The 26,324-nt window shown below is 42.9% G+C and overlaps 1 protein-coding gene across 2 annotated transcripts in view; it reads right to left on the bottom strand.

Annotated features, from left to right (window-relative positions):
• nvl (nuclear VCP like) overlaps positions 1-16,759 on the bottom strand; it is a 74,288-nt gene extending 57,529 nt beyond the window's left edge. The window contains exons 1-13 of one of the 2 annotated variants that reach the window (XM_084321340.1): positions 16,670-16,759; positions 15,316-15,396; positions 15,079-15,149; positions 14,253-14,305; positions 13,639-13,729; positions 10,307-10,367; positions 7,643-7,894; positions 6,580-6,715; positions 6,372-6,448; positions 5,479-5,613; positions 4,377-4,478; positions 3,339-3,456; positions 3,059-3,203 (exon numbers count right to left, since the gene is read on the bottom strand). In XM_084321340.1, coding sequence (XP_084177466.1) covers positions 3,059-3,203; positions 3,339-3,456; positions 4,377-4,478; positions 5,479-5,613; positions 6,372-6,448; positions 6,580-6,715; positions 7,643-7,894; positions 10,307-10,367; positions 13,639-13,729; positions 14,253-14,305; positions 15,079-15,149; positions 15,316-15,378 — 1,304 coding nt within the window. In that variant the 5' untranslated portion in view covers positions 15,379-15,396; positions 16,670-16,759. Of the gene's footprint in view, positions 1-3,058; positions 3,204-3,338; positions 3,457-4,376; positions 4,479-5,478; positions 5,614-6,371; positions 6,449-6,579; positions 6,716-7,642; positions 7,895-10,306; positions 10,368-13,638; positions 13,730-14,252; positions 14,306-15,078; positions 15,150-15,315; positions 15,397-16,626 lie in introns of both variants that reach the window. The other variant, XM_084321339.1, reaches the window with a different exon arrangement.
• Between the last annotated feature and the right edge of the window lie 9,565 nt (positions 16,760-26,324).

The following is a 26,324-nucleotide window of genomic DNA, read 5'->3' as shown; positions in this document are numbered from 1 at the left end:
TGTTCAACACGAATGCCGTTACTGGCATCAAAGCATAAAAAAACGACCCCCCCCCCCCCCCCCCTTTCATGCATTCATGATGAAACATAATACCCATTATATACATTTGATTTGGAAATAGTAGCGTGTCCAGGCAAGAAACGCCAATGCTTATAGTAGAATTCACATTGCGCCCTATTACTCGCTTCCCAGGAATTATCCCGGATCACTCTGAAATGATACTTATATTCACCACAGGATAACGTGCGAACGTATGCATGGAAAAATTATCTCTTTTTTGCATCTTGGACGGAAGAAAGTCACTGTCAAATGACCATAGTATTGTCCCCATAGCTAGAATATAGAATATAGCTCTACGCACAGTGAAAATATGTAATGGAAACCTGGCACGTTAGCTTCAAGGCCAAGACTAATAGCTGGGGCTGGATGAGTTAACACATTCGGGGCCATTCGATTAGACGGGCCCCACTCTAGGACGCCAGCTTTTCATTACAACTTTTCACTGTGCGTAGGTTGTTTGTAGAGCTAAATCTATATTTTATATTATTGCTATGTGTCCATTGTCATTGTCAATTGACAGTATAAACTTTCCCTTCAATATGCCATAAAGAAATAATTTTTTCATCAATATGTTCCCGTTTTATAGCGTCGTGAATACGAGCGTTATATCGGAATGGTCTGGGATAATTCCTGCAAGGCTAGTTATAGGGCGCTAAGCTAATAATGTTCAATCGATGGCGTTTTGTCCCTACACAAGCTAGAGTTAAAAATCAAAATGCATATGATCGGTATCATGTTCCACCATGAATGCATGAAAGGGGGGGGGGAGATGGGGGAGAAGTCGTTTCTGATTATTGATTACCAATAACGGCATTCGTTATTACAACAACATACGCTGACCGGGTGGATGGCTATGAGAACCGATCAGGCTGAAATATACGTCAAATCGCTCTCACCTGTGGCCGGTTGGATTCCAAAAAGAATTTCCCAGTTATTTGATCGCCATCTGGTAGATCGATATGTCCATTGGCTGATGCTATATTCCTTTACTGCATACTGAATTCGGCGTCGCAAAAAGTATTCCAGGCGATCTGGTGAAGCCATAGCTTCAGGCTAACAGAAAAGCTAACCCAAAGCGAAAAAAATGTTACACCAGGTCTGAAACAAGGATTACTGCATTCTTGAGACAGCACCACTACCAAGGATCTGGCCGGTACTGCACTTTCCGAGTCCCAATATGCCTTTTCCAGCCAAAATACAGCTCTGTGACATTGAGTAGGATTAAAATGGAATAAAAACAAAAACAAGTTTAACACGCGTCGGCTCCCAAACACGTATATATACGTGGTTGGCCCCGAACCAGTTAAAAACATAATTTTGTATTGTTTTCTTTTGGTTAAATCCAAAAGGAAAACATATAAAATCAGAGAAATCAGAAAACAGGAACATTTAAAACCCAGAAATCAGAAAACAGGAAAATTCATATCCGAAAACAGGAAAAGATTAAACGGATTTCATAGGGCCCTAGTTAAGGTGTTAATAAATTCACTCTGAAAATCTGCTCCGCTCCAATAAACTGACTGTTCGTCTTCGGTCAGAGCGTCCAGTGTGCACTCTGAGCCCTCCGAATTTCCGAACTTGAGTGCGCTCGCTCTGACCATGGTTGTAAATAGTTACGAGTGTTGTATGTGCCTCCCCGTATTGTAAATAGTTCATATGTTGTCACTACTATGTATAATTGTAAATAAGTAAATGTATGTGTTGTAAATAAATATTGTTAATATTTAATAAATATTGTTAATATTTATTTACCCAATTTATGTGCAATCATTAGAGAAATGCACCGATACTAACAACCGCCTTACTGTGCGCCAGGGTTCGAAATTAACGGGGGCTTGGGGCAAAATGCCCTTGAAAATGGACAAAATGCCCTCGACAGTTTACTAATTATATATATATATTTATCCGGTAATTACCGTTTTATCCTGTGAAAATAATTCCCTCGCGACTATGTGGTTTGCTGATGAGAATGGCGGGCGGGAGCTTGGTGCCACTGCTGGATTAGCGAGATGAGAAGCATGCAACTGCAGAGCTGCAGAGCTCACAGTTGTGCCTGCACTACTGCACAACCAATTCAGCCATTGGCAATTCAGCCATTGGGTGGGTGGCGCTACGGAGCGGTCCCCAGACCAGACCTGAGAGCGCCGCTGGCTCTGCAGTTGCATACTATTGGGATGAGTTTATCGCTTCGTTGGAAGGCGGAGATTGTCATTGGTTTCAGCGATCACGCAACGTTGAACCCCGCGATAATGTTGCCGTCTCTCTCTGCCAAATTTCTCAGTTCTTCACTTGATATAATTAATACAAATGTCCAATATAACGGAATTCGTGATTATAACAGACTGCTGTTAATGTCGGGCCGACTGCCCACAGACACCTATTTGATTTCAAGTCAGGAGCAACACGGAGTCTCGAGGGACTTATTTTATTTGGAATATATTAATGACTGTATATACGCAAAAGTAGCCTAGTTTTAAGTTAAAATATTATAAATCTACATGCCTTGAGGATGTCATTCTTTATATAGCCTGTCTATCAATTGTTTTTAAGCTCAATAAACTGACTGGAATTTCTCACATTTGTCCGGGAGATTGAAATCTTCCAGGACACGGAGACCGGCCCCAGTATTTTCTAACGGAAACCCTGATGGAGACATTAACATTACGTTTTGTTTCATTTATGTGAATAGTTTATTTACAAGTGAACCAAACTTCTCCTCCATTGCAAACACCGCAACGCTCCCAGCTGTGACACACAATTTCACCCCTGTGCGCACACTCAGCTATGCGTTCTCGGCTTCCCTCATGTTAAGGGGGGCCGGGGGGGACAAAAAGCCCCAGACAGTTTACTAATGATATATATATATATGGAGACATTATTAATGTCATTAACATTACGTTATGAGTCAAGCACCTTCATCAGGAATACCCAGGCAGATCTCTAACCAACCTGAGTCGAGCACTTTCATCAGGAATACCCAGGCAGATCTCTAACCAACCTGAGTCGAGCACTTTCATCAGGAATACCCAGGCAGATCTCTCGGTCAAAGCGTCCGGCCCGTCTCAGTGCTGGGTCTAGGGAATCCGGTCTGTTGGTAGCGCCAATGACCAGAACCTGGGTCGTCACCGCCAGAGAGTTTAGGTCTGGGGAACAACAATGAACAAAAACAGAAGGGGACAACAGCCTCAGCTTAGACAAGACTGACTGAGGGAATCACTGTTTTCAGTGGTCAAAACATACAGCTGGCTTGTAAACACATGAACGTGTGGGATCCTTACCGTCCATACAAGTGAGAAGCTGGGCAACGATCCTCCTCTCCATATCCTTAGAGGCCACCTCTCTCTTAGGGGTGATAGAGTCTATCTCATCTATGAACAGGATGCATGGAGCACACGTCTGCATGGGTGAAAAAAATCGTTGAACCACAGAGTCATCATGACTAGTAGAAACAAATTCAATATTCAAACTAAAAGGTATTCTTAGGGACAATAACAGCCCTAATGACAGCCCTATTTCACCGATAATCAAAAACCACACACTGCAGTCAGTCACGCACTTCTCTAACTATTTAAAACAAAGGTGAGGTGAAAGTCTTAAAACAGCTGCATGATCTCAATAAATGGCTGATCCTCAGTAAATTTAAATCAACTAATCAATCGTTGTCTTTTAATGGAAAATAATTTTTTTTTTATTATCATCTTTTCCCCCCTCCTTTTTTCGATTTTTCTCCCATCCCACTGTTAGTCGTTATGCCAATTCCCAACCCCCTTCCTGTTGGTTGGTACTGTTGGTCCAGGAGGCCGGAGACTGTCACATGCTTTCCTCCGACACATGTGCAGCCAGCCGGCAGCCAGCGCAGATTCTCACCGGGAGAGTGTAACGTGTGGAAGGTCACACTACCTTTCTCCAGATCCTACCCTCGCTGTGCAGGCGCCCCGACCGAACTGTAGGGGTCGCTGTCCACAACGCCCAGGACCCACCCACGGCTTCTCTCCCCCTAACTCAGCCAAACGAGTTAGTATAGCGATCAGCCCAAGCCAAGGCAATGCTGACTCTCCGGGAGTCGAGAGGAAAAGAATGTTTTTAATGTGGGAAAACATTTTTTATTTGCTTTGGGAAATGAATATATGAAATAGACTGGACTATGAATTTATTTTGTCAAGGACAGCCTCACCTCCGTCCTAACAGAGGTGTGCGTTTGTACTGTGAAAAGGACTAATGATTAGCTATGAAAGAGAGAATTACAGTTTGTCGAAAACAGGAATCCCTCTTCAAACGGAGGGGGGAAAACATAAATCTAATTCCTGCCCACTCACCACAGCCAGTTCAAACAGCTCTCTGAGCTTCTGCTCAGACTCCCCGGAGACTCCAGACACCAGCTCTGGAGCAGACACCTTCAACATGGGTAACTCCATCTCCTGGAGAGGAATATACAGTCAGATTCCAACCATGAATGGTTTACCCGTTCACAGCACAATCCATGCTGTTCCTCATACTAAGTCTGGCATTTTGGCTACAAACTAATGCAAAGTCAATGTCTGTACAAGCCGACTGAAGCGAACTCACCGAAATCTCCTCCACAGTGCCCACAAAGTAGATTTCAGGTGACGTCAGTCAGCTTGTACAGACAGGACCCACTGACTTCGCGTTAGTTTGAGGCTAATTAGCTGGAGCTAATATGAAGAACAGCATGAATTGTACTAAGGAGGGACTCTATCAATCAACATCATTGGTAAGTAGGAAATAGGGCTAGGGTCGCAAAAATCTAAAATTAACTATAAATTAAGCTAGTAAAATTTGTGACATTTTTGGATTCTGTGGTGGAATGTAGCCGAAGCTGAAATAACTTAATCAGTGGAGATCCGGTTAATACAATTTATTAACTCAGATTGAAAGTATCAATACAAAATAGTCAGAGAATAGCTGGATGACTCTCACATTTGGTGACTAGCTACGAAACCCGGAAATGAGACCTCCTCCCTCACTGAGGGACACTGTCATACAGACGGGAAGGGGTGGGGGTCAAGAAGGGACATCTGGGGAGGAATGGGGGAGGGTGAAGGAAAGATGGGTGAGAGAGATTAAGAAGGGAGGGGGGGAAAGGTTTTATCTACTATGGCTTTAGTTTCCCAACCTGCTATCAACCCTTAGCTGCTATAGTCTTGGGGTACAAGCTCCACACCCCAAGGAGTAAACTTACAACAAAACCTCAGGAAAATAAATCACTGAAAATCACAACATGTTTGAATAGGTTTAAGAATTGATTGATTGATTGATTGAAACAACATCCATCTTACAGGTAATGTGACCAGAGTTTAAATCCACCATCTTATCCAAGTAAATCTTACAAGAAGGTTGATGGGGTAGTAAATGATTATTTTCATGAACGAGAGGAAGGGTATAATCAACACTACTCACCCCAGCCACAGCCTGGGCCAGCAGGGTCTTTCCACAACCAGGGGGTCCGTGAAGCAGGAAGCCCCGAGGAGGGACCACACCAAGCTTCTGGTACACCTCTGGGTGACGCATGTGGACCAGCAGTTTACACACCTCCTGAGAGTGGGACCGGAAATACAATGTGATATGAGACAAATAGAACATAAACAGGCCACAGGGCAGACAATAGAATATAAAATAATATATCCAAGGAATAAACCACACAACATACAGAGTAGTGATAGACCGATTAATAGGGCATATATCTGGCATTTTTAAATAATCTGCAGATAACCTGGCCAATTACAAAAGATGTGTCAATCACGCAAGTGAGGTGTCACTTGACCCCCCCCCCCCCCCCCCAAAAAAAACACTTAATAAATGAATTTTGTTTGATACATTTGTTGATTTAAAATAGTAAGTAGCGTACAGATCTAATAAAGAAAAGATACATTTTTGTGTCCCACTTGTCAATATAAAATTGTCAAAGGAATTATCATTATAATCTGCATTATATCGACCGCCCTACTCTCTAAACCCCGGTATCGGCCACTTAAAAATCCATATCGGTCGACCAGTAATACAGAGGAAAGATTGTAGAATAAAAACAATAAATTGATAATAATAATAATAATAATAATAATAATAATAATAATAATAATAATAATAATAATAATAATAATAATAATAATAATAATAATAATAATAATAATAATAATAATAATAATAAAGTCATGGTACCGTCTACTAAGCACTACTTTGTGTTAGACAACCATTTAAAAACGGCTTGATAAAATCATTGCATGCCCAAAGAGTGTTGTAAAGGAAATGATAACATTCTACTGTGGGCATTAATGGGTAACGTTAGTATTTACCGTTAACGTCTCCTCATTGCCTCCCACATCTTCAAACTTGACAGTAGAGTACTGCAGCTCAGGGGCTTTCGTTTTAGCTGGAAAACAAAGCAGACAAAAGCATTCACTTAACAGACTACAACCCTTCATGTAATAAAAGGTCAACTTAAGATATATTACATGACCTGCCATCATGAATGATTTTCTTTACGACTATTTAAACCATTACCTTTCTTGCGCATGATACTAGCTTCAATGTCTCCATCGGTGCTCTTCGACTCTCCCTCTTTCCGCTTCTTTGTCTTCTTCACTCTCCCTCTCTTTGGCGTCTTCTCAGGCTCAAGCATCGAAACATCAGTCTCTTTCTGACCACGACGACAAAAGTGTGAGTTAGTGTACCGGCCGGGTTGTGGCTTTTCAGGAGTACTCTCCGGAAAGCAAACCATTTCTGAAAGCTCTGAGACATCAATTTCAAATTTATGTTGCATAGAGCTCTAATACGATGGACGCAGACACCACCTTTCCACTGCCAATACCGACTCATAGTCCTAGACTGACAGTCTTGTCCGATACAGAGTGCCGATCTGATCCATTACTTTTACACAAAAATGACAAGATATATAATCATTTCTTCTCCATTAAAGTGATCCAACATGCTTCTATGCGTAAAGAATGCAGCAAATAAAGCCAATTTTCTTTGATTTCTAACATGTTACACTTTTCTTGGTATCGGATTTTAGTATTGGTAGCCCGGTATCAGACCGGTATCCGACACCAGTATCGATGGATCCCCATCTAGTACAAAAACATTCCGTGGATTGAATTGCAGTCAGCACAGCTGGATCTAACTTCCCATCACAACACAACTCATTAACATATTGTGTAATTGACAATAAATTAATGTGAGAGTGCATGCAAGTGTGCAGAACTTCCCACGTGTAACAAAAAAGGTGAAGTTCAATGCAGGCATCAAAACCGCAGTATGTGAATTTCTCAACAAAAAAAAAAGATACAATGTCAATTTCTATTGGTTATGGACATGCAGCGATTGCATAATTTTAACTCAACAAAGCAAAACAAAAATGTCTCCTACAACTATCATCAATACCGGTAGTTTGTCTTTCATTACATATCCACACACTGACTTTATCCCATTAGTCGAACCTCAAACAAGCAACGGTCAATGTCCTTTGCATCAAAATATTGCTCGCATATTATCATAACAATTCAACAGGATTATTGATTGTTCACATTAGATGATATGGACAGACGGGTCACCACTGTCTACGTACATTTGTCCGAGTACTGGTTGCTTCCTCTTCACACAGGTCAATGAGGATGCTTTCCTCAGGGCCTTTGCCCTTGTCAATGAACCAGCCTCCTGTGGAGACCCGGGTGGCTGTGCTGGAAGCCGGAGCCTGGGCCTGGGGCGTGACGGCGGGGCTGGCCACTGTAGACTGCTCTCTTCTGGGTGATGAAGTGGCACTGTCAGGGTTGCCCTTTCGGTACAGGGACATCAGAGAGTTGTTCATTTGATTGGTAGGCTGTGGAGAAGGAGATGACCGCACAAGGGAAAGTTAGTCTTCAGTGTAAGGCTTTGTTTCGCGGCACGGTCGTGTAGTAGTTAACACCGTCGTTAACACTGCACAGCTAGAAGGTCCTGGGTTCGATACCCGCTTGGGGACCAGGTTGCCAGGTACCCAGGTGGGGTATCTGCCGGGCCTTTCTGTGTAGTTTGCATGTTCTCCCCGTGCTCGAAAGGGTTTCCCCTCCCAATAAGATAAACCCAATGGAAAAACATGCAGAACAGATTGCTAACACTGTTGCGTCTCTGACGAAGATGGACAGGAGCACTTGGATATGTCCCAGGGCTTGGCCTTTGAGGGGAAGGACAACGGGATGGGTCAAGTGCAGACATTACATCCACGACTCAATGCATGTGTGCGCGTTTCTGTGTCGCCCATCTCGCATGTGTTAATCTGCATGACAAATAAAGACTTCTTTCAAACTGTGCACAATCCACTTATAACTCCTTGTGTGCCATCTGACGCAGGTAGTTTTATGTGTCACATGGCATACTTCTGCTATAAACCATCATAGGGAAGCTATTAATTGTCCTACAGAGTAGGGGTGGACGGTATAAACGGTATACGGTATAAACGGTATGAATTTGCTCTACGTTATGGATTTTGACTATACCGTGTAACCGGTAGAGCAGCTCTAAAATAGCAATGACGTCATGTAACCACAGCGACTATTTCAATCGCATTTGCCCCTAAAAATAGATAGAATTAGTCATAGATAATAGATATGTGCAAACTGGAAAAAGTTATTTAGGAGGCTTCACGCAGTGGGCGTGTCAACACGCAATTGTCATTTCATAATAAACACATATCACCGCGGCGCACAGCAAGTTTCAATTTCAGTTCCTGGCATTTTTAACCAGTGGAGAAAGGTAAGAGATTTCCCTATCGTTTTTCTTATATGAATTATTCAACGTTAATAAAACATACCTGGTGATCAACTACAGTTTGCTGTAAACATTATGATATGTGTGTAGTGTTATGATAACTACGGCTGCAGCGGGAGGACGGCTGCAGCAGTGGATTTGCGAATAGCATGCAGCTGCAGAGCCACAGAGCCAGGGGCGCTTTCAGGTCTGGTCACAGGCCCGCTCAACAGCGCCCCCCCACCCAACGGCTGAATTGCCAATGGCTGAATTAGAGTATTGCACAGTGCAATACTCCAATTCAGCCATTGGCAATTCAGCCGTTGGGTGGGGGGGGCGCTGTTGAGCGGGCCTGTGACCAGACCTGAAAGCGCCCCTGGCTCTGCGGCTCTGCAGCTACATATGCTTATAGCAAAATCCAGCATCCAGCCCCGCTGTTTGCAATGGGAGCAGCACGGAGTCTCGACTCAGGACTTATTTTATTTGGAATATAATGACTTTATACGCAAAAGTAGCCTAGTTTTAAGTTAAAATATTATAAATTTACATGCCTTGATGATGTCATTCTTTATATAGCCTGCCTATCAGGCAAAAAAATTTATTCTAACGGAAACACTGATACCGTGATATACCGTTACCGTCTATGCTTCAAATTATACCGTGATATAAATTTTAGACCATACCGTCCACCCCTACTACAGAGGGTGACCTACCATCAGAGAAACTATTAATTGTCCTACAGAGGATAACCTACCATTTTAGGGAACCTATTCATTGTCCTACAGAGGGTGACCTACCATTAGAGAACCTATTAATTGTCCTACAGAGGATAACCTACCATTTTAGGGAACCTATTCATTGTCCTACAGAGGGTGACCTACCATTAGAGAACCTATGCTTTGTAACAGGTGACCTACCATCACAGAGAACCTATTCATTGTCCTACAGAAGCTGACCTACCATCACAGAGAAACTATTCATTGTCCTACAGAAGGTGAGCTACCATCATAGAGAACCTGTTCATTGTCCTGCAGAAGATGACCTACCATCATAGAGAACCTGTTCATTGTCCTACAGAAGACGACCTACCATCATAGAGAACCTGTTCATTGTCCTACAGAAGACGACCTACCATCATAGAGAACCTGTTCATTGTCCTACAGAAGACGACCTACCATCATAGAGAACCTGTTCATTGTCCTGCAGAAGATGATCTACCATCAGAGAACCTGTTCATTGTCCTACAGAAGATGATCTACCATCATAGAGAACCTGTTCATTGTCCTACAGAAGACGACCTACCATCATAGAGAACCTGTTCATTGTCCTGCAGAAGATGATCTACCATCAGAGAACCTGTTCATTGTCCTACAGAAGATGATCTACCATCATAGAGAACCTGTTCATTGTCCTGCAAAAGATGATCTACCATCAGAGAACCTGTTCATTGTCCTACAGAAGATGATCTACCATCATAGAGAACCCGTTCCTGCAGAGGGTGACCTACCGGGTTTTCTAGAATGTCCTCATCACTGTCAGAGGTGTCATCTGAGATGCTACTGCCATCACTGTTGAAGATAGATGTATAGAGAGCGACAGACAGGCAATATATTATATGTTCATTCTACAAGGATGCAGTAGCACAGCGTAAAAAGTCAATAGGGTCCAGCTGCAGACTCGGAGCCTCGAGGTCCAGCGCCCTGCCACAGGACTATTAGTCCTGTGACAGGGCTATGCGGAAGTATCTCGAAGTACGTCTGACGTAATAGTCCTGTGGCAGGGCTATGCGGAAGTATCTCGAAGTACGTCGGACGTATCTCGAATTACGTCTGACGTTTCTCTACGTTTAGCGAACATTAAACGTTGTATTCATAAAATAATATAAAATCAGCAGCATGGGGAGGGCCGGGGGGAGGGGAGGTACAGGTAGTAGAAGACATAGAGGTACAGGTCACATAATTATAGTACAGTGGAGAAGTAAAAATAGAATAAAAAGGCAGTGTAAACAATATACAATATTATTAACTCTAATAAGCCGTGGGTCTGCATTGTATAGAGCGGATCCCCCGGCCGTATTCAAGCGCTGGAGCGCTTTGCGATGGATCAAACTGTATTAATATAGTAGTTGGCTAGTTGCGCGCTTCTGGCCACCTCCCGCAGTGCGCGCATACACACATACTGTCTGTAGCTATACAGTATGTGCAAAATTAATTGTCAAGAGCCAATCGCACAGGTTGCCTCATCTCATCTGGCTCTGCAAATATACTGTAGCCTGCTGATGATCTCTCTCGAGTCAAATCCATTCTGAGAACGGAATGCAGTGCCCGCGACGAGGGTCTTGATTGATTGATTGATTGATTGATTGAAAATTGTATTAACAGATCATGCTGGACCTACAAAAGGCCTTTGACACTGTCAATCACTCCATTCTTGATTGAACATTTTATTAACAGATTGCAGAATGGGTACAGTACAGTACAGCTCAATACACACAATTGTTAAGGGGATGCAGACCAGAGAAAGACTTTCGCCTTGGGGGGGGGTCGGGTAGGAGGGGTGGGGGACACTGTACAACTGTACAAGCAAAACTGTACATTGGAATATTGACAAAACCATACTTGGTAATTTACTGTACATTGGAGGGGGTTGGGTTACAACACAGGAGCAGAGTATAAACAACAGTACAGGAATGAGAAACAGTACTGTACTGTTGTTTATACTCTGCTCCTGTGTTGTAACCCAACCCCCTCCAATGTACAGTAAATGACCAAGTATGGTTGTCAATATTCCAATGTACAGTTTTGCTTGTACAGTTGTACAGTGCCCCCCCCCCCCCCCCCCCCCCCAACCACCTCCAATGTACCACCTAAAATGCTAGTATCGGTATCGGCGAGTACACGTAAATTCTAGCCTCCGATCCCATGATGTAATTTATCTCCTGCCGAGTCCTGCGGAGAGTGAGGATTATAAAATGAACATGTTTTAAAGTGTGATGCTGTGTCATTTTAACAGCAGATACACTTTCTTAAATTCCATTGTCCCCGACAGTGCGGTGTGACGGGGAGCTCGGACGGGAATCGGGATGTGTTTGGCTGGTGTTATGATAGCATTAGCTGGAAAGATAGCTAGTTGGAACAACATCCGCTTTTAACGTTACATCAAATCAGATGATCGCCTGTCCTTTCTCCAGGACCTAACACTGTCCGTGACCGTCTATCAACAATAATGCACCCACGGTGAATTGTATTTAAGTTAAGTAGCTACGGACTAGCGTTAGCTGACTATTACTAACGTTATCTTAATGTCGATGCGGGAAGGCGAGCTAGGTCAGTTAGCTTAGCTTGATAACGTTACCGTGTCTAAAGTTGGTGCTATTCACATAATCCAGCAATAATGGCTGCAGACCTGCAAGCAAAGTACAGCAAGTGCCAAAGGATAAGAGTCTGAGGCGGAGTTTCAAAAGAGAATGTTGAATATTTATTTTGCATCAAAAATCACAACATGAACGGTCTATCTGCCACTAGCTTACAGACTGAATAGGGTATATCTGCAGAGCCACTGAGTAGCGAGTGCAACACCGTTTAATGTCCGTGTGGATCATTGGAGTAGGGTATATCTGCAGTGCTGCAGCCCATACTCATTGATTAATGATACTAATACAAATCTATACAATCACCTGTTGTTGAATAAATACCATACGTTCTAGTTATTACTAAAAAAAACAGTATAACAGTATCTAAAAAAAAAAAAAAAAGGTATAATTTATATAATTTTTTTTTAAATTTTTTTTTATGCACTGGTATCGGATAAATATCGGTATCGGCCGATACCCAAAGCTTAGGTATCGGAATCGGATCGGAAAGGGAAAAATGGTATCGGAACATCTCTAATCAAGACCCTCGTCGCGGGCACTGCATTCCGTTCTCAGAATGGATTTGACTCGAGAGAGATCATCAGCAGGCTACAGTATATATGATATTCAGACTCTAGATCTATTTGCAGAGCCAGATGAGATGAGGCAACCTGTGCGATTGGCTCTTGACAATTAATTTTGCACGTACTGTATAGCTACAGACAGTATGTGTGTATGCGCGCACTGCGGGAGGTGGCCAGAAGCGCGCAACTAGCCAACTACTATATTAATAGTTTGATCCATCGCAAAGCGCTCCAGCGCTTGAATACGGCCGGGGGATCCGCTCTATACAATGCAGACCCACGGCTTATTAGAGTTAATAATATTGTATATTGTTTACACTGCCTTTTTATTCTATTTTTACTTCTCCACTGTACTATAATTATGTGACCTGTACCTCTATGTCTTCTACTACCTGTACCTCCCCTCCCCCCGGCCCTCCCCATGCTGCTGATTTTATATTATTTTATGAATACAACGTTTAATGTTCGCTAAACGTAGAGAAACGTCAGACGTAATTCGAGATACGTCCGACGTACTTCGAGATACTTCCGCATAGCCCTGCCACAGGACTATTACGTCAGACGTACTTCGAGATACTTCCGCATAGCCCTGTCACAGGACTAATAGTCCTGTGGCAGGGCGGAAGTACCAATCTGGACCTCGAGGCTCCGAGGTTGCAGCTCGACCCTACTCTAAAAAGTAGCTATTTTGCTATTTAATATTTTGCAGATTCAAACCACAACTCCTGACCAATCAGTAAAGGCAGTAAACAGCATGTGTCTTTAGAAACAAACATGAAACTCTTGTGCAGAACGCATTGTTGACCATCGTGCAAATTTTTTCAAGGAGTGTGTGGTTCTTCTCTATGGATGTGAATCCTGAGAAGGTTTGGTTCTATATGTTACAATGTGTTCCTTACTTACCCAGCATCCTCCTGGCTGTGCTTGGCTCTCTTAGCCAAGTGCTTGCTCTCCAGATCATTCAGGCCACACTCGCTTTCAATTGCTCCATATACTGAGGACAGATATAAAAATAACTCTAAATACAAAATGAACTGTTGTTGTGTGCAGTGAATGAACGAAAACAACAGTTACGAATTACAGGAAAAACAAGTTACCAAATAAAAAGCAGGGACGCATCGAAACTGGTATCAGATATTGAGCCGATAACAGGCCAAAACTGGGCATCAGAGAATTTCCTCGATCGGACATTAAAAGCTATGTCACACATGTCAGATATTAAACCAAACAAAGACTGTATTCTCTGTATTTTTGATAAGCAAAGCAGGTTAGATGTCTAATGGAGAACATTTGATTAAATGTCAATAATAAGACCCCAAACAATTAGTCTATATTGTTCTGTAAAAGTAATGTATAGGACCGGACCGGTATTCTGTATCGGTCGATACCTCCAGGTTCAAGACCCTGAATTGATAGAATCAGTGAGGTATCGGTGCATCCCTAAATGAAAATGCAAGAAAAACAATACCGAACAATGATCCAACATCCAAGCTACCCAATTTATCTGGCTGTCTCACCTTTCTCAACCTGAATCCTGAATGCCGTCTTGTTTCGCCTCCCATACTCCATTCTGAGAATAACCATAATCAGTATCAATGTTTTGAATTAATCCTACCACAACCCAATGCTTTATCTATATGACTAATATGCAATAGAGGTCTTGCACAGAATGCTTAGTGCAGTTCTCTTTCTTCCAACATGGCTACCTGTAATCATCATTGGGCCTAACAAAATTAATAGTTGGTTTCAGGTTGCCGACCGACCCTGCCGATTTAGGTGCGACCCAATATATTTTATGAGTTTAAAAAAAAAATTATAGAAAAAAAAAAAAAGTTTCATAGAAATCTTAGTCAAACATTTAGTATTATGGATATTAAACATGCTGGCAGAGTACATGCATCCATGTTGTTGTGAACATTTTAATTAAATAAAGAAATTCCCTATCCATAGTCGCCGTGGGAAAGAATAAAATAAAAAAATTAAATAAAATAAATTCCCTACCTACCCATGGCCAAACTGACAACCAACCTGAAACCAACTATTAATTTTGTTAGGCCTTGGTAACCACTTTCAAAAGAAAATGCTTAATATCTGTGCAGTGATGGAGGACATTACAGTGTTCCACTGTGACTTGTTTACAATATCCAGTAATACGACACCAAATTATTTATATTTTTGTTGATATATTTATCATATCATAACAAGGGGGTCAATAAAGTAATCTCTTATCTTATAACCATCGTTTCTTCCATCATGGAGGGCAAATGGGCATTCTAAACATTCCTTTGGAAGGCCTCTATGTTGAAACGTTGTTAGAGGTTAGAATAGCCTACATCAACTAACCTGTACAATCTTTGAAGTTCTAGTGCCATCGCAGTAATGTCGACATAACGGCTGCTGGAAGTGTTGAGATACTGAAAACAGAATTTACAGAATGTACAACTGACACAGAGAGCTGACAGCTAGGTGTTTTCAACAATCCATAAAATAAAATCTACTCGCGTGCAATATTAAATAGTAGGCAGCACGAAAGATATATAATTGAATGGTTAAGAAAAGTTAGCAACCCCAAACCCTGACCTGTTCCACTCTTTGTTTGAGCCGGTGATCCAGTGCTCCTCCACCAGCACCTCGGTTCTTCATGTCTCTGGTTCAGGTCACCTGCACAGATATAGAAGATATTACCTACCTGGGTTCCATCCTAGAGGCAAATCTTTCCTGTGACAAAATGGCATCCAATGTAATAAAAAAAGTCAACCAACGAACTCGATTCTTGTACCGGATCTCCTCACTGGTAAACAAGAATACCCTGAAGACTCTGGCAGGAGCACTCATTCAAGGGTACTACGACTATGCTTGCACCTCATGGTACCAAAGCACCTCAAAGGCGCTTAAAACAAAATTACAAACATCTCAAAACAAACTGGTCAGACTACTGCTTGACCTTACTCCTAGAACCCACCTCACCCCTGCCCACTTTGACAACCTAGGATGGCTTAGAGTAGACGACAGAGTACAGCAACTTGCAATGGGCCTGGTCTACAAGATACACTACAAGACCAAGGTACCCATGTACATGTCAAAATACTTCCCAAAGGTCAGTGAATACCACGATCACAACACCAGAGGGAGCTCCACAAATCATGTTAAACCCAGATTTGGCTCAAACAAGGGACTAAACACGTTTCGCAATTATGCCACATTAATGTGGAACGCCCTACCCAAAGCTGTAAAGGAATGTGAATCACTACCCACTTTCAAAAACACTCTCAAAGAACACCTACGGGAGACTGCAATTCGAAACTGGCCCCTGTAAATGTCCTAACACAACCCCCTCCAATGTACAGTAAATTACCAAGTAGTATGGTCTTGTCAATATTCCAATGTACAGTTTTGTTTGTATAGTTGTACAGTGTCCCCCACCCACCCCTCCTACCCAACCACCTCCAATGTACAGAGTCCCCCCCACCTACCCAATCCAATGTACAGTTTCTACGCCAAATGTATATACTCTTTCTTTCTGGACTCTGTATTTGCAAATCTGGTATGTCATAAATGTATAGATGTAGCAGTACTGTCTATCTGTATGTCATGTATGTCATATATGTTACGATGAATTGAAAATGGGGGCCCTGATGTAAACAAGACGAAAGTCTTTCTCTGGTCTGCATCCCCTTAACAATTGTATGTATTGAGCTGTAATGTACTGTACCCATTCTGCAATCTGTTAATAAAGTTTTCAATCAATCAAAACAGTCATATGAATGTATATCTGAATTTATCTTCTCAGATACTACACTCAAAAGTTTCAAACGACTCAACTTTAACATTCGTTCAAATAAGATTGTCCAATATGTGGCTATGATATATAGAGGTGTGTATTAGACATACCTTTTCAAATATTGACGTACGGCCATGGAATTCGACTACTTACGGCAAATCGTAATAAAATATTGGAATCCGCGTGCGTTCATCTACCCACAATGCTTCAGGCGCAAGAGAAAATAAATACATCCGGGTCAAGATTTTCAAAATAAAATTAAACCACACCCATTTTCAGAATTCATTCTGTTATTCTGTTAGACTAGACGTCTTTATTTGTCATGCAGTTTAACACACACACGCGAGATGGGCGACCCACAGGAACACACACACATGCACTGAGCCGCCGATGAAATGTCCCCCTGCACTTTTCACGCGCTTGCTCCCGCGCGCCCATGCAGCTGTCCTTCCCCCCATGGGCAGACGGGAGGCGTTATTTTTAAACCTAGCCGCATTTTGCGGAGACGCTCTCTGATTGGCCACTGACATGTTTGCCCAATCGCGTGACGAGCTGTGTCTGTCTTTGCCCATTTCCGGGTCTAACAGCAGCAAACTACCTAACGCCTAGTTTATCACTGGTTAAGCTTAGTCGACTCTTTCGAAGTTGGTTAAGGTTAGAGTTTGGAATCAGGGCTGGTGTTCTATCGCCATTCGCCATGCTCTAAGTCTAAGACAAACTAACCTTAACCAATGGGGGACCCTGGTGTAAACAAGACGAAAGTCTTTCTCTGGTCTGCATCCCCTTAACAATTGTATGTATTGAGCTGTACTGCACTGTACCCATTCTGCAATCTGTTAATAAAGTTTTCATTCATTCATTCATTCAACCAACTTCGAAAGAGTGCCTAAGCTTAACCGGTGTAGAAACAGGCGTCGGCCAATCAGAGAGCGTCTCCGAAAAATGCGGCTAGGTTAAAAAAATAACGCAGACGGTGCTCGCTTCCGCGTTCCCGTTTTGCGCTCTGATTGGCCACTGATGTTTCTGGTCGCACCAATCGTGTGACGGCAAGTTCTTTCCCCGGTTAAGCTTAGGCACTCTTTCGAAGTTGGTTAAGGTTAGAGTTTGTCTTAGCGATGAGTTTCGATAGAACGGTTAGGGTTAGGGTTTGCTGCTGGTCGAGGCGGAAATGGGCGCGTCACGCGATTGGGCGCACATGTTCATCAATGACAAAACTGAGGAAAACAAAAACAAACCACGTGAACTTTGGAAATTACTCAATAATCAACTAGGATGCAGTAAAAAACTTAAAACCAGATTCTCAAACATAAACATAAAAACGGACAACACGCTCATCACAGACAAGCTGGATGTAGCCAATTACTTAAACATTTTCTTCACAAACATAGCCACAACACTGGTAAACAAACTACCCTCCCACTCAGGGCTTTATGGGGTAGAACACATAGTAGCTTACTACAAAAACCTAGGGGTCCGCAAGGACGACTTCAAGCTGGAAATGGTAACAACAGATGAGGTACTCAATAAACTGAGCGCCCTCCAACCTAACAAGGCCACTGGCCATGACAACATCCCCTCCAAATTCCTCAGAGACTCAGCAGCCGCCATCACCCCAATCATCACACACATAATAAACCTCTCCATAAAACAGGGACACGTCCCCAAGGACTTCAAAATTGCGAGGGTGACCCCTCTGCACAAAAAGGGCAGCAAATTAGACCCAGGCAACTACCGCCCTGTTTCTATTCTCACCTCCATCTCGAAAGTCATGGAAAAAATAGTCTACGAACAGGTCGAAAAGTACCTAGCGGAAAAAAATCTAATCTACGAATTCCAATCTGGCTTCAGAACATCCCACTCCACTGACACATGCCTTCTCTATTTGAATGACCACATCAAACAAGAGGTGGACGCAGGCAAATACTGCGGCATGGTCATGCTGGACCTACAAAAGGCCTTTGACACGGTCAATCACTCCATTCTGATTGACAAGCTAAAAGCAATTGGTTTTGATAGTCTATCAGTGAGCTGGATGCAATCCTACCTTGAGGGGAGGGAACAGATGGTGGAGGTAAACGGTACCCTATCCCCCCCCCCTCACAGTGAGCTGTGGTGTTCCACAAGGAAGCATACTAGGACCGCTACTGTTCCTAATTTATGCAAATGACATGTCGTCAGCTTGTGACTGCAACTTGTTCCTGTTTGCGGACGACTCAGCCCTGCTGGTCTCTGACAAGAACAAGTTACAGGTTGAAAAAACCCTCAGCTCGGAACTAGGCAGAATCTGCATATGGCTCGCTGATAACAAACTATCATTACACATGGGCAAAACAGAGTCCATTCTCTTCGGTTCAAATAACAAACTCAGCAAGACCGACGGCTTCTCAGTTACAGTGGGTGACAATATTGTAACAAGGAAAGATGAAATTACCTACCTGGGTTCCATCCTAGAGGCTAATCTATCCTGTGACAAAATGGCATCCAATGTAATAAAAAAAAGTCAACCAACGAACTCGATTCTTGTACCGGATCTCCTCTCTGGTAAACAAGAATACCCTGAAGACTCTGGCAGGAGCACCAAAGCACCTCAAAGGCGCTAAAAACAAAATGACAAACATCTCAAAACAAACTGGTCAGACTACTGCTTGACCTTACTCCTAGAACCCACCTCACCCCTGCCCACTTTGACAACCTAGGATGGCTTAGAGTAGACGACAGAGTACAGCAACTTGCAATGGGCCTGGTCTACAAGATACACTACACGACCAAGGTACCCATGTACATGTCAAAATACTTCCCAAAGGTCAGTGAATACCACGATCACAACACCAGAGGGAGCTCCACAAATCATGTTAAACCCAGATTCGGCTCAAATAAGGGACTAAACACGTTTCGCAATTATGCCACATCAATGTGGAACGCCCTACCCAAAGCTGTAAAGGAATGTGGATCACTACCCACTTTCAAAACCTCTTGGACTTCCTGACTGGCAGACCCCAGGTGGTGAGAGCAGGCAACTGCACCTCCTCATCCATCACCCTCAACATAGGGGCCCCCCAGGGCTGTGTTCTGAGTCCCCTCCTCTTGAACTGCTGCGGTCAGGCAAGCGATACCGGAGTCTCAAGGCGAGCACAGAAAGACTCAGAAGAAGCTTCTATCCCCAGGCCATCAGGCTGCTAAACGAACAATGAATGAACACTACACAACAACAACCACCAAACGCACATAGCACACACATCCACACGCACACACTCACTTTAAACAAACACACTGTAGCACCCACTCCACACACTTTATAGCACACACCCACTTTAAACAAACACACTGTAGCACCCACTCCCCACACTTTATATTTATGGATGAAGGATTGCACTACAACCCGTACACCTTACTGTAAATTGTACCTAAAATTGTACCTCATCCCATTTCTGCTTTGCACTAGATAGTACTGTACATTAGTACACTGCATAGTATTGTGTATTGTATATTATATGGTAACTCAGAACATTGTACATATGTCTATACCGAACACTGTGACCTCATTTTTCTTCTTCTAAATTCATGCTATATTATGTTATTATGTTATTTGATACTATCTTGTCTAGCACAGTCTCTGGAGCGTAACAGTAAGAAGCATTTTGTATGAAAGTATTCTGTACTTCTGTATGACAACTATTAAAGAACTTGAACTTGAACTTGAACTCTACTCCCTGTACACACACGACTGTGTGGCTCAGCGGAGTAGCAATACAATCATCAAATTTGCTGACGACACAGTGGTGGTGGGCCTGATCTCTGCCAACGACGAGAGGGCCTACCTGGAAGAGGTCAAGGTCCTGGCGGGATGGTGCCAGGAAAACAGCCTCTCCCTGAATGTCAGCAAAACAAAGGAGATGATTGTGGACTTCAGGAGGTCGGGGGTCAAGGACTACAGCCCCCTCAGCATCGACGGGGCACCGGTTGAGAGAGTCAACAGCTTTAAGTACCTCGGAGCCTACATATCCGAGGACTTGACATGGACCACACACATTGACAGTGTTGTGAAGAAGGCACGACAACGCCTCTACTTCCTCAGGCGCCTAAGGAAGTTCCAAGTCAGTCAGAAGATCCTTAAGAACTTCTACTCATGTACAATAGAGAGCATCTTGACCGGCAACATCACCTCCTGGTTTGGGAATAGCACTGCACAAGACCGAAGCAGACTACAAAGAGTGACACGTTCAGCCGAACGCACAATTGGAGGGGGGCTCCCCACCCTCCAGAACATTTACAACAAGCGTTGCAAGGGCAAGGCTAAGAGAATCATTAAAGACTCCAGTCACCCGAACAACTGCCTCTTTGAACTGCTGCGGTCAGGCAAGCGATACCGGAGTCTCAAGGTGAGCACAGAAAGACTCAGAAGAAGCTTCTATCCCCAGGCCATCAGGCTGCTAAACGAACAATGAACACTACACAACAACAACCACCAAACGCACATAGCACACACATCCACACGCACACACTCACTTTAAACAAACACACTGTAGCACCCACTCCACACACTTTATAGCACACACCCACTTTAAACAAACACACTGTAGCACCCACTCCCCACACTTTATATTTATTGATGAAGGATTGCACTACAACTCGTACACCTTACTGTAAATTGTACCTAAATTGTACCTCATCCCATTTCTGCTTTGCACTATATAGTACTGTACATTAGTACACTGCATAGTATTGTATATTATATGGTAACTCAGAACATTGTACATATGTCTATACCGAACACTGTGACCTCATTTTCTTCTTCTAAATTACATGCTATACTATGTTATTTGATACTATCTTGTCTAGCACAGTCTCTGGAGCGTAAGAGTAAGAAGCATTTTGTATGAAAGTATTCTGTACTTCTGTATGACAACTATTAAAGAAACTTGAAACTTGAAACTCTCTCAAGGGACACCTACGGGAGACTGCAATTCAACACTGGCCCCTGTAAATATCCTAACCCAACCCCCTCCAATGTACAGTAATTTACCTAGTATGGTTTTGTCAATAGTCCAATGTACAATTTTGTTTGTTTGTACAGTGTCTCCCCCCCCCCCCTCAATGTACAGTTTTGCTTGTTTATACAGTGTGCCCCCCCCCCCCCCCAACCACCTCCAATGTAAATTACCCAGTAGGGTTGTCAATATCCCAACGTACCCAACCCCCCCCACCCAACCTCCTCCAATGTACAGTTTCTACGTCAAATGTATATACTCCCTTTTCTTGACTCCTTCTGTATCACAAACAGTACTATATTTGCAAATCTGGTATGTCATAAATGTATAGATGTAGCAGTACTGACTATCTGTATGTCATATATGTCCTGATGAATTGAAAATGGGGGACCCTGATGTAAACAAGACGAAAGTCTTTCTCTGGTCTGCATCCCCTTAACAATTGTGTGTATTGAGCTGTACTGTATTGTACCCATTCTGCAATCTGTTAATAAAGTTTTCAATCAATCAATCAATGTCACATGACCAGAAACGTCAGTGGCCAATCAGATTAGCAAAACGCATGGGGCGACGTTCGGGACGAATCCCGATGGGCCGGAAGTAAGGTGGGCTGGTCCAAACAAAATTATTATTATTTTCTGATGGGGGGTTCGACTGGCCCATTTAGTCCACTCCGATTGGCCCACTTTGGTAGGGTAGGGCTGAACAAGTTAGATGTAAAAATTAAAATTGACACAGAAAGATGCTTAAAAATAGCCTACTAGCTCTTGCAGTGATTTCAGTCATCTCCCAGGCTACATGGTCTGTACGGCGGGCCGGTGTGGGCCAGTGTGAGTCAGTGTGTGGGCCACTAATCTGGGCCGGTGTGTGGGCCAGTGTGTGAGTCGGTGTGTGGGCCAGTGTGTGAGTCGGTGTGTGGGCCACTAATGTGGGCCGGTGTGTGGGCCGGTATGTGAGTCGGTGTGTGGGCCAGTGTGTGAGTCGGTGTGTGAGTCGGTGTGTGGGCCACTAATGTGGGCCGGTGTGTGGGCCAGTGTGTGGGCCACTAATGTGGGCCGGTATATATTGTTGAATATATATAGAACACATATGTTCTAGAATGTTTGATTATGACATCATACTGTGACATCACAACGGAACATGTTTGAGAGACATTTGAATAATATAAATAATGTTTGGTAAGGCTGTCCCCTGTTTTTGGGATTCAAACTTCGTCAGGGTTCTTCGAACGGAGGTTCGAACCTTCGTTTTTTTTAATTTTTTTTATCTCTTTTTCCCGATTTTTCTCCCATCCCACCCTTCCTGGTTGTTGCGTACTTTCCCCTACTGTTGGTCCGGGAGACCGGAGACTGTCACATGCTTTCCTCCGACGCATGTGCAGCCTGGGGCAGGCCAACCTGGCCGCGCAGGTTCTCACCGGGGAGAGTGTAGCGTGTGGGAGGCCACACTATCTCTCCTTAGTTCCAACCCTTGCTGAGCAGGCGCCCCGACCGAACTGTAGGGGTCGCTGTCCACAACGCCCAGGACCCACCCTTCAGCTTTTCCCACCCCCTGATACAGCCAATTGTATCAGTGTGAGAGGCCAGCCAAGCTGATAGCAACGCCGGGAGCTGGATTCGAACAGGCGAATCCAGTGTCTCCCGGTGTTGGTGACGAACGTAATCTCTGTGCGCCACCTGCCCCCCCCCCCCCCCCCCGAACCTTCGTTTTTAATGAAAAAATTAAAATAGAAAAATTAATTTATTATTTTTTTTATTTTGTATTATTTTTTTTTAACTAAATCCTCAATTTGAATAAAGTGATTCAAACTTCGTCAGGGTTTTTCGAACGGACGTTCGAACCTTCGTTTTTAATTACAATTTTTTAAATAAATAAAAAAATTCTAATTTATTTTTATAAATTCTTTATTTAATTTTCTTTTTTTTTTATCCACTTTTTCTCCCATTTTCTATATTTTCTCCCATCCCAATTTCGTATCATCCAATTCAACCCTCCCCTGTCACGAATGCTGTTTCTTGCCTCCCACAAGCCGGCTGCAATGTGGACTAAGTCATACATAGCACAAGTCCCCTCCGGTACTTGAGGTAACAGCAGTCGCATCTTTTCACCTGCGCAGCTCGATCTCTCAGTGGCGAGGAGTAACGCGTGGGAGGCTCACGCTGCCCCCGACACTTCCTGATTCTACTGCGCAGGCGCACCAACCGACCTGTAGGAGTCGCTGTCCACAACGCCCGATCCCCACCCATCAGTTTCCCACCCCCTAATACGGCCAATGTGTATTAGTATGAACGACCAGCTAAACTGAAAGCAATGTGGAGCGCTGGGCTCGAACAGGCGAGCCCAGCGTCTCCGCATTCGTGGCGAGCGCCTTGCCCACTACGCCACGTAGCCGCCCTTATTTAATTTTTTATATCCTCAAACTAAATCCTCAATTTGAATAAAGTGATTACTCTGATTAAATGAGTCTTTTTTCTTTTGTTATTTTGTTAGTGATGTAATAAAAAATAACACTTGGAACAAAAAAAAAACGATAATATACGATTGGTAAACAATCTGATTAACCAAAACACTTAAAAGAAAACTGGATGAATTATTATAATAATATGTGGTTGGCACTTCTTTATCGTTGCTATTGTAGATAACTGTGGCAATTCTAGAGTTAATACATGTAAAAAAAAAAGTATTCATTGATAACCCAAAAAAAAAAACTAACTTGAGGAGAGAACGTGTATATCTGTGTTTTAACTTTGTGTACACACTTACCGCCCATAATGGGAGTAGGTATGCGTTACTCATAAATTGTTTCTGCTTGGGGAGAAGTCTTGGTTTTGGGGAGAGTAATAGCCTACTTAGGGTTTCCAACCTGCTCTACTTCTAGAAACAAAACAGTGAACAAAATGTGTATTTTAGTAGCTTTAGGGGCTACAGGCGTGTAGTTCACCAGTTTGATAAGAATCTATTATTTGGGAAACAGAAAATACTCTGTTACACTAAAACCACTTGTATGGCTGGGCGTGGGCGATATGGCCAAAAATGATATTGCGATAACAATATCGATAACAATATCATATCACGCAATATCCATAATTATCGATATTGTTATAAGTATTAAAAAAAAAAATATATATATATATATATTTTTAAACAACAGATGTATGTTTATTTTGCAGCAATTCTTTGTCGTTGCTGCCATCTTTAGTGTTACAGCCCCTCACACTCCAGTTCACAGGCTGCAGCTGATTTGAAAGCTAAAGTAAACCGGCTTCTCTGCTGGCTGTGGCTCCAGGGGAGTTGAACAGTTCTGGCTCTGCTAGTTTCTTTTCTATCTTTTGGCGCTTTTTCGGTGGACAAACCAATGCACATGTGCACCGTGACTCGTGACTGGAGACTAGCTCTGCTAGCACACATAGCCTACTGTGTACAGATGGTTTCAAACTGTATTTTACATTATAAAGCAAACAAGAGAAAAATGTATCTCAATTTGGTCAGTATTGTCATTTGGACAAGCAAAGCCATTACTTTAAATTAAGTTGCAGGCAAGAAAGACAAGTCTGTCCACTGTCTCTGGGTTTGTATAATATATATATATACACCATCTTATATATCTTTACATATTGTTTTCAAAGAAATTTTTTTGGTCTCATGAGTGTTTTACAAAGGTGTGTGAGAGAGAGAGACACAAACAGACACGATATAGACAGACAAATTATCTATATCCTTTGCTATTTTAAGCTTGTTCTGGAAGAAATTACTGTGTGTCAACCTTTAGTAAAGTCCTGTCTTTAGTTATCCTAAATAAATCTTATACAATTGATATCTTAATTATAACTTATTAACCTTAGTTGTATAGTGCATAATGAAACGTTTGTCAATCTGTATTGTTCTAGAGAAAGAATGGGCATTCATTCAAGTCAAAGTTAATTTATCATGGATGATTCCATCATTCCAAGCTGAGAAAGAGAAAGAGAAGAGAAGAGAAAAGAGAAGGAGAGAGCGAGACACACAGACAGAGAGAGACAGACCTGGAAAGCAAACAGGCTCTTGGAATGGGTGTCTGGGAGGAAGTGGGGGGTCTTTCGATGTTGATTAAACAGCAAGCAACTAATGTCATGAGTGCAAAATTAAAGGACAATAAATCTAATCTAACTGAAATTGTGTAGCACAGACCTTTCTATGGCTCAAAACCTCAATATTATTATAGTGTAGTTAATACTTCATGTATCCTTAATCCCTAGGCTAATGAGGCACTAAGATGTTAGTAAACAAATAAAATAATATGCCAATGACAGGAAGTAATGGTATATGTGTGTGTGCGTGCACTGTGCACGAGTGCACATCTAGGGGCGGGGTGTAGATTTTGGTCTCCCTGATGTTGACTTCTTAGCCACAGCCTTGGGTTGTTTAATACTGGACGAGTGTTTCATAACGGCCGTTGTGTGGGCCGGTGCATCTGAATGTCCCGGGCTGAATTTGTGTCCCAGTCCGCCCCTGGGCGTCAACGTGAGCCGCGCCCCGGGGACCAATCCAAGTGCTGCTGTCCGTCTTCGTCAGTGTTAGCGATCTGTTGTGCATGTTTTTCCATTGGGTTTATCTCATCGGGGGGAAACCCTTGCGAGCACGGGGAGAACATGCAAACTCCACACAGAAAGGCCTGGAAGATACCCCACCCGAGTACCTGGCATCATGGAAACCTGGTCCCCAAGCGGGAATCGAACCCTGGACCTTCTTGCTGTGAGGCGACAGTGTTAACCACTACACCGCCGTGCTGCTGGTTCTATGGTCCAAGACGGTCGACACATTTAATTAACACAATCAACTAT

The sequence above is a fragment of the Notolepis coatsorum genome (genome assembly GCF_963971535.1).
Source record: "Notolepis coatsorum genome assembly, chromosome: 9".
Taxonomy (NCBI): Eukaryota; Metazoa; Chordata; class Actinopteri; order Aulopiformes; family Paralepididae; genus Notolepis; species Notolepis coatsorum.
This window is presented reverse-complemented; position numbering and strand designations above follow the sequence as displayed.